Source organism: Haliotis cracherodii, unplaced genomic scaffold (assembly GCF_022045235.1).
Source record: "Haliotis cracherodii isolate W230 unplaced genomic scaffold, xgHalCrac1.p SCAF_15, whole genome shotgun sequence".
Taxonomy (NCBI): Eukaryota; Metazoa; Mollusca; class Gastropoda; order Lepetellida; family Haliotidae; genus Haliotis; species Haliotis cracherodii.
The window spans coordinates 6,720,732-6,737,543 of record NW_027266270.1 but is presented as its reverse complement, the minus strand read 5'-3'; the positions used below and the strand labels follow the sequence as shown (position 1 = coordinate 6,737,543).

The 16,812-nt window shown below is 42.5% G+C and overlaps 1 protein-coding gene across 1 annotated transcript; it reads left to right on the top strand.

The window, feature by feature from the left end:
* The first annotated feature begins 2,694 nt into the window (after positions 1 to 2,694).
* LOC139461759 (ruvB-like 2) lies at positions 2,695 to 16,605 on the top strand. Its single transcript, XM_071243216.1, has 15 exons — positions 2,695 to 2,720; positions 3,147 to 3,201; positions 4,481 to 4,605; positions 5,667 to 5,739; positions 6,453 to 6,582; positions 7,528 to 7,594; positions 8,734 to 8,840; positions 9,508 to 9,601; positions 10,075 to 10,198; positions 10,775 to 10,869; positions 12,153 to 12,271; positions 13,279 to 13,398; positions 14,299 to 14,428; positions 15,846 to 15,969; positions 16,461 to 16,605. The coding sequence occupies exons 1-15, from the start codon at positions 2,712 to 2,714 to the stop codon at positions 16,481 to 16,483; spliced, it is 1,395 nt and encodes a 464-aa protein (XP_071099317.1). The 5' UTR covers positions 2,695 to 2,711; the 3' UTR covers positions 16,484 to 16,605.
* Positions 16,606 to 16,812: the final 207 nt, after the last annotated feature.

Genomic DNA, 16,812 nt, shown 5'->3' with positions numbered 1-16,812 from the left:
CCCTAAATACTGCCATATGTTTTGGTGACCCTCTCCTAGAGACTGTCATATGTTTTGGTGACCCTCCCCTAGAGACTGTCATGTGTTTTGGTGACACTCTCCTGGAGACTCATATGTTTTAGTGACATTCCTCTGTTCGTTCCTGACCCACTCGCCTCTATTAAAAGTGACTGGTGCCTTACGGTGACACGTGCGATTCAGTCTTCTGAGGCGCCGCGATTTGCTGTGAAGAGTTGCGTTCCTAAGACAAACCAGAAACCTATAATTGCAGGTTCGAATCCTGTTTCGCCCTGATTACGTTTCTGGGTATATCAGGTCCATATCCGTGCTCACTGGGTTCGCCAAACTGATAAAACGTGTAAGACCTGCATCACCTCGGCAAAACAAATGAACCCAACCACCTGTTCTGCTTGATTTGGGGGCGGTCGGGTAGCCTAGTGGTTAAAGCGTTCGCTCACCACGCCGAAGACCCGGGTTCGATTCCCGACATGGGTACAATGTGTGAAGCCCATTTCTGGTGTCCCCCGCCGTGATATTGCTGGAATATTGCTAAAAGCGGCGTAAAACCATACTCACTCACCCACTCTGCTTGATTTGTCGCCAACAGCCTATATTACTGGTACCGTATTACTGGCTTCATCCCATCTCGCCAACATCCCAATATTCGCCTTCTCTTAAACTAAAGCCGAACTGACACTAGGTTGCGCACGTACACGCAAACGCACGCACGCGCACAGACACGCACCACTTGTTATATCACCACGCTCGGATTAAAATGATCAGGTTTGTTATTAAAGATCTCCCAATCATAACTTTGAGAAAGTTTAGTAAGGGTAGTTTGTCAACTATTTGTCACATCACTATGGCAACCCCACAGCGAGTTGGAGTGCGTCACGTCACCGCGAGGTAGACAGCAAGTATTGCATACTGTGCATCAGTATTGCCTGACCGTTAACCCTCATATGGTGCCTGGTCGTCAGCTGGCTTTACATACCGCTAAGTGCCGCACTGTGATGACGTCGCGGTTTCAAAAACGAACATATTGCGTAAAAAGTGTTAGAACATTCTTATTGCTTCACACAGAGTACAGTAACCAAATTCTAACTTCCTGCCGGGGGAACGGGTGACCCAGTCGTCTAAGGCGCCTCGATTCGCTGTGCCAGAAACCTATGATTGTGGGTTCGAATCCCGGTTCGCCCCAATTATGTTTCTAGGTTTGTCTGCACCATACTCGTGCTCGTGGGTTTCACCGAAGTGGTAAACCCCTGAGACCTGCATAACTTCGGGCTTTCCTCCTACATAAAGTTGACACGCCGTGATATAACTGGAATACTGTTAAAGGCGGCGTTAAACCAACTCACTCACTCACTAACTTCCTGTCTATTAATATACACCTTGATATGAACCGTCATATCTTTCCATATCTTACATTTGAATATTTTCGCTCAATCAGCATCATAAACAGATTAACGACAATCTATCGTTTCGTCTCCAGCGCCGTGCTAAATCGCCATGACTCAGTCTACACAAATATGCAGTACTTGAACAAAAACACAAAACTTCCGTTGCGGACTAAACGTACTGTGAGCAAAGATAAAGCTTTCTGACCAGTCTGATCAGACTAATTTCTTTTTTCGAAATGGCTGTCTGACACTAAAATAGTTACGTGTAGGTGACATGGGTGCACAATCAAAATTCGCCGTCTTTTTTTTGAAGTTCAAACATGGCAGAGAAAGGTCGAGAAGCCCGGTAACCATGCGCTTTACTAATCTCACCATATTTCGCAATCCGTAGCTCTGAAAAAAATATGAATTAACCCCCTGGATGCCCGAGGGACATATGTCCCTCCACTTCAATCCTCACTTTGAAGTCGAATAAAATTCAACATACATCACGCATTCAAAGCCACTTCACAGTTTTGATTTCTCTTGGAAATTCCCTGTTCTGTGATATCACCCACTGTCATTTTAGGCAAAGCAAAATTACTGAATATAACCTCTGAAAATTAGGTACATCGTACATGTCGCTCAACATTTTTTACACATTACTAAATCACCATTCACGGCGTTATTTCCAGCATGTTTTTAAATCTAAATTTCGGATATTTACTCGGAGAAATGAATTTCAAAAATAGCATGTTATTGATCACGTGTATTTGTCCTTTATCAAATCACCGCTGATCATTCCAGAACGTCGCCGATTAACCTAGAATCGTTTAGAATGTTTTCGAAAATACGCAAAGCGGATATTATATTTACGACACTTTTTTGAATATTTAATCAAAGAATTTCAAACAGATCTAGAATGTGCGAAAAGGGTCACCAAGATATCCGTTATTTGGTACTAAAAACGTCAAAGGTCATCTGTGTTATCGTGTAATTTGTAACATAGGTGACTTACCATGGTTACGACTCGAATAAAACAATTGAACAATAGTAATTAATTAATAAGGATCTGTGGGCATGATTAAATTACTAATTAGAGGTTCTTCATTGTAAGATCCAATCGGATTTACACCAATCGGTTGTTAGGGTGTGGATAATTAATTTATTGTTTTCTTCGGGTCACGTGTGGAAGGTATGGAAATAGGTTCGAACACGTTTTGTGAATTTGTAAGAATTGTATATACATGATTGGACTCGACGACTGACGATAAGTTACGTCCCTTCCGAGTTAGTTTGGTAGAGGGCGCTATTTCACACACCGGCAGCATGGCGGCGGTAAGAATTTTTGTTCCAGAAGTTTCGTTTTAGATTTATTGCATATTAATTGTAATACTACATGCAGCTATTCGACAGTGATTGTATACTAGGTGTGTTGTGTCAGCTTGGTATTTATAGAGTTGTCCTTTTCTTGTTTTGCGATAGAAATGATGGATAGTTGCCATGGACTCAATGAATGTTTATCTTTGTTGTCCAGTTTTCGAGCAAATTCCGCACATTATTCAAAGAGCATTTGGCTATCTTTAGGATGTACGATTACTCAAGTTTATTCAATAACATTTTTTATCATGATTATGATTTATACCTGAAGTGTTTTCATCATTAACCCCCAATGACAGCCTAATCTCATTTCCATATAAATAACAACAATAAAACATCTTGATGTCAGATCAACAATTTACATCATGTACATGTTATTTCCAGACAACAGTAGAAAAAGTTCAAGAAGTTAGAGAAGTGACAAGGATTGAAAGAATTGGTAAGCTTTTACTTTCACACAAACATGTTGAAGAATACTGGGATAATGTCATTGCCATTGTTAGCTAAAACCATGATATACTGTGATATATTTCAAGTCTCTCATAAACGAGTGGATCACTTGTATTTACTGTTATATGTATCTATGTAAATATTTTTGTGAGGTGGACTCAAATAATCAATCGGTCTGTCTACAAAACTGGCGAGTTCAGCCCCCCCCCCCCCCCCCCACCCCCCCCCCCATTATTTATTTCAAGGGTCGTTACAGGAAATATGAGGTCTTGTAAAGTACTAGTACTAAACTGATGTAGTATACTGTACTCTTTAGATTTGATAAACACATTAATCACAGGGCCTTAATGTGTTTATATTTCATTTCAAGAATTTGTTACAATGAACATTACTGTGCATGCTAAGGGACGCACTAAATATTTTTAGGTGTCCATACTAGTACATTTGTAGTGGACGCATGTTTCTGCGTCATGTAAAGCCCTGTAACACTGCCAGGTACACATGGTAAATTATATGACGACATATTGACCTCAGTTTATCCATCCAATCCAGTTATTAGACTTGTCATGATACGCCTCCCTCACATATCAATACGTGTCCGGATACTTGAGTCATGATACGATATGTACCACGATATTTCATCTGCTGTTCCTATAAAATAATTTATGTTTACTTGCTTGACCATGTTTACTGGTTAATTTAGTTAATTAGATGTGTCATTCAATCGGGGGGCGGTCGGGTAGCCTAGTGGTTAAAGCGTTCGCTCGTCACGCCGAAGACCCGGGTTTCGAATCCCGACATGGGTACAATGTGTGAAGCCCATTTCTGGTGTCCCCCGCCGTGATATTGCTGGAATATTGCTAAAAGCGGCGTAAAACCAAACTCACTCACTCACTCATTCAATCGGATTTAGCATGAACTTTCATAATAGATGGTAAGGTAATAGTGTCGGGTTATTGAAATACTTTGTTAACATGGTTAATATTACTTTTTGAAAATTGATACAGAATTAAGATGTTAATTGATATATCATGTAAAGATCTGTAAAGATCTGTAAAGACTTACATGTACGCAGTCTGGAAAAAGCTACGTTGGGTGTTGTTACCCCATTGGCTTATATTGCTTCATGTGTATTTGTACGAATGCAACTCAGCAATAGTTGAGTTATGGTGCCTTAGTTTGTATATTTTATGCGAATACAGAGCTTATCTGGAGCTCTGACCTGTTTTCACACATGATATTATGTACAACCATGACCTTTTAATCAGGTGCACACTCCCACATCCGAGGCTTGGGTCTTGATGATGCATTGGAAGCAAGGAAGGTGTCGCAGGGGATGGTGGGGCAGGGGGATGCCCGGAGAGCAGCTGGGGTCATCTTGGAGATGATTAAGGTAATCTTTTGAGTTATTGATATTAATATGAAATATTAGTTGTAGGTAACATGTTTGTTAGGCTTATATTGGATATTAGGGCACAGGTGACCCAGTTGTCTAAGGTGCCGCAATTCACTGTGCAGAGTTGTGTCCCTTGGGCACGCCAGAAACCTATGACTGTGGGTTCGAATACCGATTTTGCCTCAATTATGTTTCTAGTATTGTCAGCACCATACCCATGCTCGAGGGTTTCACTGAAATGGTAAACATCTAAGACCTGCATCACTTGGGGCTTTCCTCCCACATTAAGCTGACATGCTGTGATATAACTGAAAAACTGTTAAAAGCAGTAATAAACCCAACTCACTCACTCACTCTTAGATCTCCACATATATACTGGACTCATTTCCCACCAACTCTCCAGCTGTCTTATCTGTAACATCACATAATTTCTTTCGATCATCAGCTTTAAATCAACAACTATTACAAATATACATTTTGCAAAACCGCTTGACATACATCCACATTTTAAATCATGACCTGGTATGAGCCAGCCATTTATGCGTTTTATTAAGAAAGGCTGTTTTAAATTAACTTTATGCTGTAAACATGGTAAAAGATGTTTTTCGTTTCAGAGTATTAAGACAATATTGCTAAAAGCGGCCTAAAACCGTACTCACTCACCATCATAATAGAACAGAGATATAATACTAATCGAGGATGAGGTTTAAGAAGTTGATTCATCATTGTGTAGATGTTTTGGGATTGTGTCACAACTTAATTTGCGCAGGTTGCGCTTTTGTATGATGCAATTTGCTTTTCCTTACATGCACCAGGATCCGTTGATTGTTTGATCATGTGTGTTGTTGCTTCCCTCCCACAGTAAGCAGTGTTCGACTGAAATACTTCTAAAGCTGGGTAAAATCTATCTTGCTCACATTATCTGAGAATGTCACCAGGAAACTGTTACTGTCAGCAGTATGACTGTTGCTTTTGTACAGATGCTTCTGTAATGATTTGTAGTTATGATTACCTGATTATGACAAATGTCTGATCAACTGTGTTTGTTATGTTGACAGGAGGGGAAGATAGCTGGTCGTGCAGTGTTGATAGCTGGCCAGCCAGGTACAGGAAAGACAGCTATAGCCATGGGTGAGTTCCCTGGACCCTTATTGCGTGAATGATCATGATGATGATGATGATGATGTTGATGTTGGAGACTTAACGAGCACTTCCAGGAGTGCCGATTTTGCACTCAGGGCATACCTAAAAACATATGAAGGAATGATTATATTAGAATATAATTTTGGTGAAAAAAAAACAGTTGAAAGATCGTAAATTGCGTGGCTTATGCTGACAGCCTGAATGATACAAAAGAAAAGTCTGTGAGTATTATACACGACAAACATATTTTTCCAGAATTAAATTGCCTGTAATTAAGGCTGCATATAACACACGAGTGTATATAATACACAAATAAATAAGTCTTGTGTACATTGATCTATTGTAAGGGGTGCAAATTGGGATTGTTCACCAGCCAATATATTAGCAAATATCGCGCTTATTAGACTGGGGCGCTTATTTGCGTCGAATACGGTATGCTGGTCGAAGGAGCACATACCAGATATTCAGGTTGTCAGACTTGGTTGATTCCGTGTCACCCTAACGGCATGAATCGATGCTCATGACATCAATCGCTAGGTGTGTCAGCTTGGGTTGTTATCTCCCTAGGGAGCTGAGAATGAAAATAGAGCGCTCACTCATCCTTTAACTAGGGTAATTATTGTAGTGCTGTGAGAATGTTTTCAGGTGTTGATTTGTCACATTCTGAATCTACCCCACATTATTATTACTGAACATTGCAGGCATGGCCCAGGCCCTTGGTTCCGACACACCCTTCACCAGCATTGCCGGCAGCGAGATCTTCTCCCTGGAGATGAGCAAGACAGAGGCTCTCACACAGGCCTTCAGGAAGTCCATTGGAGTCCGAATCAAGTGAGTGGACATACATTGGATGTGTTTCGGGGCTCGTGAAACATGAGTAGGATTTTGACAGACTTGTCTTCATAACAGTGCAGACATTTTGTCAGTTTGGGTTAGGGGTGGTAAATGTTGTTTGGTGAAAGTTACTGTTTTAAAGGGGCGGTCGGGTAGCCTAGTGGTTAAAGCGTTTGCCCGTTACGCCGAAGACCCGGGGTTCGATTCCCGACATGGGTACAATGTTTGAAGCCCATTTCTGGTGTCCCCCGCTGTGATATTGCTGGAATATTGCTAAAAGCGGTGTAAAACCATACTCACTCACTACTGTTTTAAAGGGGGCACAACTGGCCCAGTCATCTCAGATGCCACAGTTCGCTGTGCACAGTTACATCCCTTGGCCATGCCAGAAACCTGTGATTGTGGGTTTGGATCCTGTTTCGCCTCAACTATGTGGCTAGATTTGTCAGCACCTTACCCGTGCTCGTGGGTTTCAGTAAAATGGACCTGCATCACTTTGGGTTTTCCTCCCACATTAGGTTGACATGCCATGATATAAATACCATACTGTTCAAAGCAATTTTATACCCAACTCACTCACTCATTGTTTAAAGGGTGTTAGATGTTGACTTGTACACTGCTACCTTTCTTTGCGATAGTGAAACTGCAAACTGCTAAGCGCATACTCCATCCTGCTATAGATAGTTGGCTTATCATCAGCACTGAAAATGCAGCCTTAGAATTTCATGCTTATCTGCTAGCTGGAGACTACTAATTGTACTGAGGACAAGAAACTATCCAAGAATGCTAGTCCGCATTGACTGGTGGGCTTCAAATTGGAACAGAATGTGACAAGGATGTAAACACAAATTTCTTAGGCTGAAGATGAGTTCTATTTTACAAGAAAGTTTTCACATGCCATAAATATGAGAGATCTTTTACTGAAATTTTCTATTTTTAAAGGGAGGAGACAGAAATTATCGAAGGTGAAGTTGTAGAAGTACAGATAGATCGGCCAGCCACAGGAACTGTAAGTATGAACAATTAGTGCCACAGTTTCCGCACTACCAGTTGTGCTTCTTTCATCTTGAACAGGGACGGTCGGGTAGCCTAGTGGTTAAAGCGTTCACTCGTCACGCCAAAGACCCGGGTTCGATTCCCGACACAGGTACAAAGTGTGAAGCCCATTTCTGGTGTCCCCTGTCATGATATTGCTGGAATATTGCTAAAAGCGGTGTAAAACCATACTCACTCACTCACTCACTCACTCACTCACTCACTCACTCACTCACTCACACACACACACACACACACACACACACACACACACACACACACACACACACACACACACACACACACACACACACACACAGTGTTGGATCTGTAGGTTTGTGCAATTTCATGGCATTGATGGCTAATCATGTTTATGTACCACAGTAAAATTGTGTCTCTTTTAAAATTGATGCAAGTCTTGTATCTGTAATGTATTGATTGATTAATTGAACTTCATTTTGATTACATGTCAGCAAAGGTAAAGATTGTTTGGGGGCAGTGGGATAGCTAGTGTTTAAATCCAGCTCACTCACTCAAGGTTGTGTTAGGTCTTTTGTAACTTATGTTGGTTCTGAGACAGTGTACAGTTACAGATCCAGAGGAGAATAGGTCTTCAGCAATCCATATTTGCCATAAAAGGTGACTATGCTTGTCGTAAGAGCTGACTAACAGCCTCGGGTGGTTGATGCATGTCATTGTATCCCAATTGCGTGGATCAATGCTCATGATGTCGATCACTGTTTTGTCTGGTCCAGACTTGATTATTTACAAACCAACGTCATAAAGCTGGAATATTGCTGAGTCTGACGTCAAACAAGAAACAAACAGTTACAATGTTTTAAGAAATGTAACTTGAGATTTTTGAGATATAAAAACATCACAGTTCAAGGTTCATAATAGCTCATCAGTAAAATTAATGGTAGGGTCAAAGATCACCTGATAGCGTCCTCTTTATCTCCAGGGCTTAGCATTTTGGTAAACCTACACTAACCGAAATGCTAGCCCTGGACGAACAAGGGATGACCTGATGGTGGCTGCAACATCCGCTTGGCTGATCCCCTTATGTGTTGTTTCCTTGGCGATGTGTGTCTGTAGTCGTCGTGTGTGTTGCAGGGAGCCAAGGTGGGGAAGCTGACCCTCAAGACAACCGAGATGGAAACAATCTACGACTTGGGACAGAAGATGATTGAGTCTCTCACCAAGGAGAAGGTTCAGGCAGGGTAAGGGAGGCAACTCATGTTAAGGGAGGCAACTCTGTTAAGAGAAGCAACTCATGCTATTTTGAAAGATGAATTGGTGTTGTCTTTTAGTGGCTTTGTTCTTCAGTTTTTTCATGTTTCTAATACTTGGGTTGTAATGGAACTACCTCTGATATCTTGTATCTTAAGCTTGACCTGTATCACAAGTTTATTGCTGAAATGTATTGAGAACAATTTCATATTAACAAATGTTATATGTTCATTTGCTGGAAAAATGCATCTGTAAACGCCAAGCCAGGACACATGATATGATCACAAAGATAATGCTCAACCCAAACATTAATCTATTTCCATGTCTTTCTGGGCAGTGGGGGTAGCCTAGTAGTTAAAGTGTTTGCTGGTAACCTAGAGGGCATAGTTCGATTCTCTAAATGGGTACAATGTGCAAAGCCCATTTCTCAAGCCCCTGTTGTATTAGTGCTGGAACATTGCTATAAGTTGTACTCACTCACTCGATCACTCACTCGATCACTCGCTCACTCACTCGATCACTCACTCACTCACTCGATCACTCACTCGATCACTCACTCACTCACTCACTCACTCACTCACTCACTCACTCACTCACTCACTCACTATTATATTTTTCATCGTAGTGTTAATTGAATCTCGCGCACCATTTTTTCAGAGATATTATCACAATTGACAAAGCTACAGGAAAGATCACCAAGCTGGGAAGATCCTTCACACGAGCCCGAGACTATGATGCCATGGGATCACAGGTAGGCACATAGCTGTGGACACCCTGTCCATTCATCTTTGAGTATCAGCTTTACTACATGTCTCCACTGGGGCCACGGATCGTCCTGCTAGAAAAGTTTGCAATGTGCTCTGTAGGATAAACTGTGCACTTCTACACCTCCAGTTGGTACAAATCATAAATATTTGTAGAATTAGCACTTTGAATCTCTTCCTTAGTTAATCACATACCCCAAATACTTATCCTTTTTTTCTGAAAGTGAGTTTGAAGATTCCAGAATGAAACAAAATCTTTTGTGTTTTTGCAGATCTTGCTTTTCAAATCATATGTCAGTTTTTGTTTTCGATCTGGAGTCCTTACTGTTCACTTTCTATGAAAAAGGGGTCTACATCCTGTGCTCTTTATCGTAGTCAGAAGCTCGTGTGAATCTGTGATATTTTCAATGTGTGCCATTTCTGGATTGTTTTCCCACAAGCCTATCTTTCTGTGCTCCAGACAAAGTTTGTCCAATGTCCCGAGGGTGAACTGCAGAAGAGGAAGGAGGTCGTCCACACCGTCACTCTGCACGAGATCGACGTCATCAACAGCCGCACACAAGGGTTCCTGGCCCTCTTCTCAGGTAGGCACACAGTAGGGCCTCGGACATCCGCTTGGGGGACAGCAGGGGGAGGAGGGACAGCCTGGAGAAGGCTCAGTGGCTAGGAAACAAAAGACATTCAGTTGTTTACTGATTTTTAGTACAGATTTTTAGTTGAAAGATGATTGATATGTTCACAGTAATGTGTATTTCACATTTTGTTTGAAAAAAAGTATAGGTTTAATCAGCATTTCAACTAAGTTTGTTCCCTGCAGCTCGAACTCTGAAAACAAATTGAATCCAATTTTCTAAAAGCCCCTGGTGCTTATTACGGGAATACAGTACGTGTACAATACAATGATAAATATTTTAAGAGTTTATTAACAGTCCCTTTTATTTCTAGTCATGTAACATTTCTCTCCCATCATAAGGCAGTCAGGCAAACAAAAATATATTCAAACTGTTTCTATCTCATTATCTGCTTATGGCTTTTGTTTCCAGATAATTGAATGAGTCAGCCAAGGTAGACACCAGGTTCCTGACTTCCTTTATGTAGATGCAGACTGCAGATAACAGTGTACAATGTTAAATTGAGTTTTATGTCATGTTGTGTTTCAGGGGACACTGGTGAAATCAAGGCAGAAGTCCGAGAACAAATCAATTCAAAGGTTGCAGAATGGCGGGAAGAGGGGAAGGCTGAAGTCGTACCTGGGGTGTGTTTCAATCTTGCAAAGTTATTCAAACAAGCTTCCTGAAAGTAATCCTTTGAGGATTCTGGGTCACAGTACCTTAGTCAACTATGCTAGGGGCTTGTCCGGATGCATGACTTGGCTCATAGTATGTCATGCCTTGATAGTGTTAGATCAGAATAATGCAGTGATGACACAACGATGTCTTGCGTCAATGTCGTTTAGTCAGTTAGATTCCACCTTGACATGCACACAGAGCAGCAGTCTGATCCAGATTAGTGCCTCACTGCCCTACCCCCAGCAACCAACCAACCTCACTTATGTCGCTTATACAGAACAATACTGACTAGAACTACAGACACGATCACCCACTAGGTGCCGCCATCTTGAATGAAGTCTCGCTCTCACAAGATCTTGTTATATATTTACAAACTAACTATGCCTGGGATTGTTGCTCCTACATTCAGTCTCTGGTTTGGTGGACATACTCGAGTACTTTCAGGCTTCCACCCGTTAAGATCCGGGGTAGAATAGGTCTTCAGAACCCATGCCTACCGTAAAAGGCGACTATGCTTGTCGTAAGAGGCGACTAATGGGATTGGGTGGTCAGACTCGCTGACTTGGTTGATGCATGTCATCGATCCCGATTGTGTGGATTGATGCTCAGGCTTACAGGCTTCAGTGATAGAGATGAAATACTGTTGAAACAACACTCACTCTCTCAAACATTGATTGTGATTTGGTCAGGTGTGACATTAGCCACAAATTACCATCTTCCTGCGGCAAGGGAGTTAAATGATTATAAAAGTCCAGTTTCCACCCTTGCCGAACTAGGCTGGATTTTTGGAGTTATGTTTTGGGTGGACTAAAAACTCCCTTGCCTCAGGAAGATGATACTTGCTCACTCAAATGTCGGGGGCCAGGCTGACCCAGTCGTCTAAGACGCCGCAATTCTCTGTGCAGAGTTGCATCCCTTTGGCACGCCAGAAACCTATAATTGTGGGTTCAAATCTCGGTTCGCCCCGTTTATGTTTCTAGGTTTGTCAGCACCATACCCATGCTCATGGGTTTCACCAAAGTGGTAAACGACCTGCATCACTTTGAGCTTTCCTCCCACATTAGGCTGACACGTCGTGATATAACTGGAATACTGTTAAGAGCGGCATTAAACCCAACTAACTCAAATGTCACGCAATGTCAAAATGTTTCAATCTCATACGTTTCATGATTGGCATTAGAAGATGATTACAAAGACCAACGGCTCCTGTTTTGTGTTGTAATGTTTCTGAATGTATGCCATGTTTCAGGTGCTGTTTATTGATGAGGTTCACATGTTGGACATTGAGTGTTTCTCCTACCTGAATCGCGCCCTGGAGAGTGATATGGCGCCCATACTCATCGTGGCCACCAACAGAGGCATCACAAAGTCAGTTGGCATATCGACTACTTTAATGTGGGGTGGGGGAGTGTGTTGGAGGGGATGTTGGGTGCTGAGTGACTTGTCGTACTCTGACAGCATGGTGTGAGATGTGCATAATATCAATCACTGGTTTGTCTGGTCCAAACTCGATTATTTACATGTCATGGAATCAAATCCTGGATCCTTGGTTCCTACTCCTTGTGGGTTTCAAATATCTAGAACTTGCATCACTTTGGGCTGAAGAAATGTACAAAGCAACATGAAGCCAAACTTGCTCACAAGACATTCAAATGTAGCAGTCAGTGTTGAATGTTTCACAAAGTATACGAGGTAATAGGAGTATACACAGGCACTTTCTTTATGGTTAAGTGTCAAATTTGATTATGACAGATGCTCATGTATTGATGAAGGCGGTGGGGTAATCTAGTGGGTAAAGCTCGTCACGCCAAAGATCTGCGTCGATTCCCCACATGGATACACTGTGTGTCTCCTGCCTTGACATTGCTGGAATATTGCTAAAAGCGGAATAAGACCATACTCACTCACTCATGTAATGATATCAGTGTTCAACGTTGAGGGTGTCCTTGATGTTTGTTGCTATTATTATCTAGAATCCATGTAACACTACTTATCCCAGAGTTGATTTCTGTGTCTCTCCGCAATGTACTCCTGTTTTGTCACTCTCTACAATGACACCCGTGAAGAACCAGGCTGAAATAGGTCTTCAGAAACCCATGCTTGCTGTAAGAAGCCACTATGCTTGTTGTAAGAGGAAGCTACTGACAGGATCGGGTGGTCAGACTCGCTGACTTGGTTGATGCTTGTCATCGTATCCCAATTGCGTGGATCGATACTCATGATGTCAATCACTGTTTTGTCAGCTCCAGACTTGATTATTTACAAACCGTTGACATAGAGCTGGAATATTGCTGATTGCGGCGTTAATCAACAAACAAACAAACAAACAAACTCTACAATGACACTAGTGTGTGTAATGGTGCACTCCTGTTTAGGATCCGAGGCACACAGTACAAGAGCCCCCACGGCATCCCCATCGACCTGCTGGACCGACTCCTCATCATCACAACATCACCCTACGATGAGAAGGAAATCAAACAGATCCTCAAGATCAGGTAGGAACCACATCGCTTGTTGTTACATTGGCCGAGTGTCATATGGTGGAGGTGAATTGCTCTGTCTGAAATCCCTATTGACTGTGTGTTGTGTGGTGCAGGTGTATTGCTGTCTGAATTCCCTATTGACTGTGTGTTGTGTGGTGCACTTATATTGCTCTATCTGAATCCCCCATTGACTGTTTGTTGTGTGGTGCGGGTGTATTGCTCTATCTGAATCCCCAATTGACTGTTTGTTGTGTGGTGCGGGTGTATTGCTCTATCTGAATCCCCCATTGACCCAGTGTTGTGTGGTGCGGGTGTATTGCTCTATCTGAATCCCCCATTGACTGTTTGTTGTGTGGTGCGGGTGTATTGCTCTATCTGAATCCCCCATTGACCCAGTGTTGTGTGGTGCGGGTGTATTGCTCTATCTGAATCCCCCATTAACCCAGTGTTGTGTGGTGCGGGTGTATTGCTCCATCTGAATCCCCCATTAACCCAGTGTTGTGTGGTGCGGGTGTATTGCTCTATTTGAATCTCCCATTGACCCAGTGTTGTGTGGTGCGGGTGTATTGCTCTGTCTGAATTCCCCATTGACACAGTGTTGTGTGGTGCGGGTGTATTGCTCTATCTGAATCCCCCATTGACCCAGTGTTGTGTGGTGCAGGTGTATTGCTCTGTCTGAATCCCCCCATTGACCGAGTGTTGTGTGGTGCGGGTGTATTGCTCTATCTGAATCCCCCATTAACCCAGTGTTGTGTGGTGCGGGTGTATTGCTCCATCTGAATCCCCCATTGACCCAGTGTTGTGTGGTGCGGGTGTATTGCTCTATCTGAATCCCCCATTAACCCAGTGTTGTGTGGTGCGGGTGTATTGCTCTATCTGAATCCCCCATTGACCCAGTGTTGTGTGGTGCAGGTGCGAGGAAGAAGATGTAGAGATGAACGAGGACGCCCTGACAGTGCTCACCCGCATCGGGATGGAGACGTCGCTGAGATACGCCATCCAGCTCATCACCACCGCTAGTCTGTGTTGTCGCAAGAGGAAGGTGAGTCACTAGCATGTGGTCTTTAGACCCAGACCTGGGTTAGAAGTGGTCCCCATAACCTGTACTTGTACAAGTCTGCTGAAGTGTCCTGGGTGTCCGCCATGGCTGATGGCAGGTCATTATGCCTCAATCCAGGGAGACCGACATGGGTACGTCACACGCCTGCCACGCCGAAGACCCGGGTTCGATTCCCGACATGGGTACAATGTGTGAAGACCATTTCTGGTGTCCGCCGCCGTGACATTGCTGGAAAATTGCTAAAAGCGGCGTAAAACCATACTCACACATGCCTTCAGTCACTGGTTTGTCTGGTCCAGACTCAAATGGGGACACAGGTGGCCCATTCGTCTAAGGCGCTGCAATTCCCTGTGTGGAGTTGTGTCCATTGGGCAAGTCAGGAACCTATGATTGTGGGTTCAAATCCCGGTTCACTGTGTCCGGGTTTTGTCAGCACCATACCCTGTGCTCGTGGGTTATACCAAAATGGTAAGTGTCTAAGACCTGCATTACTTTACACCCCCCAACCCCGCCTCGCCCCATTAAGCTGAAACACCGTGATATTTCAACAATACTGTTACAAGCGGAGTTAAACCCATCTTACTCACTCCAAATTGTCCATATTGCTGACTGCAGCAAGAAACATTCACTCGCTCATTCACAGGTGTTCATATCTCAGGCCCACATACATCATTGTTTAGTTATTGAGAAGGACTATTTGACATGTGCATGGCCTCACCATGCAGAAGTTTTTTGTTTGTTTGTTGTTTAATGCCGCACTATTGCTGATTGTAAAAAATCGAGTCTGGACCAGACAATCCAGTGATTGATGTCATGAGCATCAATCCACGAAGTTGGGATACGATGACATGCATCAACCAAGTCAGCGAGTCTGACCACCCAATCCTGTTAGTCGCTTGTTGTAAAAGCATACTGGAAACCTATTATACCCCGGATCTTCACAGGTCGCTCACCATGCTGAAGTGTCTATCACCGATGTGATGTCAACAGAATGATAGCTGGAAAATAATTACAATGTATCCACTGCACTTGAAACAAGAAGTATGATACAACTCCTTTGTGCATTCTCAATGGGGATTCCGGGTTAAAATTGATCCCCAGCAACCTATGCTTGTTGTAAGAGCTGATGATAGACTGATGAGTTAGACTCAGTGACTTGGTTGATTCTGTCTTCATACCCCAGCAGTGTGGACTGTTGCTTATACCAATATCAATCACTGGATTGTCTGGTCAAGACGGACTATTTACAGCTTGAATAGCTTGAATATTGCCGAGTGCAGCGCTAAACAACAAACAAAGTGGTGGCTAGTTCCTTTCAAAAGTATGAAAAAATAGTTTGCTAATTGTAGTTTGAATGACTACTAGTTGTGCTGAGTTAATGTTTGTGTGCTGTTCTCAGGGGGCCGAGGTGGATGTGGATGATATCAAACGGGTTTACTCCCTGTTCTTGGACGAGTCAAGATCAACGCAGTTCTTGAAGGAATACCAGCAGGAGTTTATGTTCAACGAGATGCCGGAATCAGGTAGTTATAACACCTGTTGAATGTAGCTCTAAACAGTCTATATTCCAGACCGTGAGATCTCCGTGATTCCAACTGTTGCTAATAATGACACTCAATGCTCGCTCAATAGCCTCTATTCTTTGAAATGGATTTCCATAATTTGAAAGTGCCCAAATTAAAACAGTACTTGATGAAATATACCATTACTACATGTGGATGGAGAGAACATATTCAAGTACATCCATTTGGTAACTTCAATTGTGTGTTTATCAGATATTGATGCCAAATGTTTGTGGTATTGATAAACTTGATACTATTACAATTATTTTACAATGGATAGATTTTCATTGGAAATGCAACTGAAGCTACATCAATTGATTTTTCAAGGTTTTGACTAGGAAAAATACCTCATACTGCTTGTCATTCAATTTAGTATGGGTAACCAGTTAATGGAGTTGGGAATGTGTGATGGGAGTAGTCAAAGTTATATCTGTCAGATCTTTGGTTTCCAGGAGAGTCAATGGAAACAAGCTGATGGCAGACGCTGTTGGCAGCCATATTGGATCTGACAAAGGACTTCATTCCATGCTGGGCAGTCTCATTGTGTTCATCATTGCAAACTTGTACAAACTTTTATAATAAAACTCAAAACTACAATCTTATTAATTCTTTGAGTACATCAGTAGAGATGCTGCTTAATGTATCATTTTGTGGGTTGTTTGGAGGTGATCATGACGAATATTAACTATGTCTGTATGTGTCTGTTGTTAAACGTTGCACAACAGTTTCCCAGCCATATGACAGTGGCCTGTAAATAGACATACTGGACACACAGGGAACGTGATGCTTTCCTGCCTTTCCTGC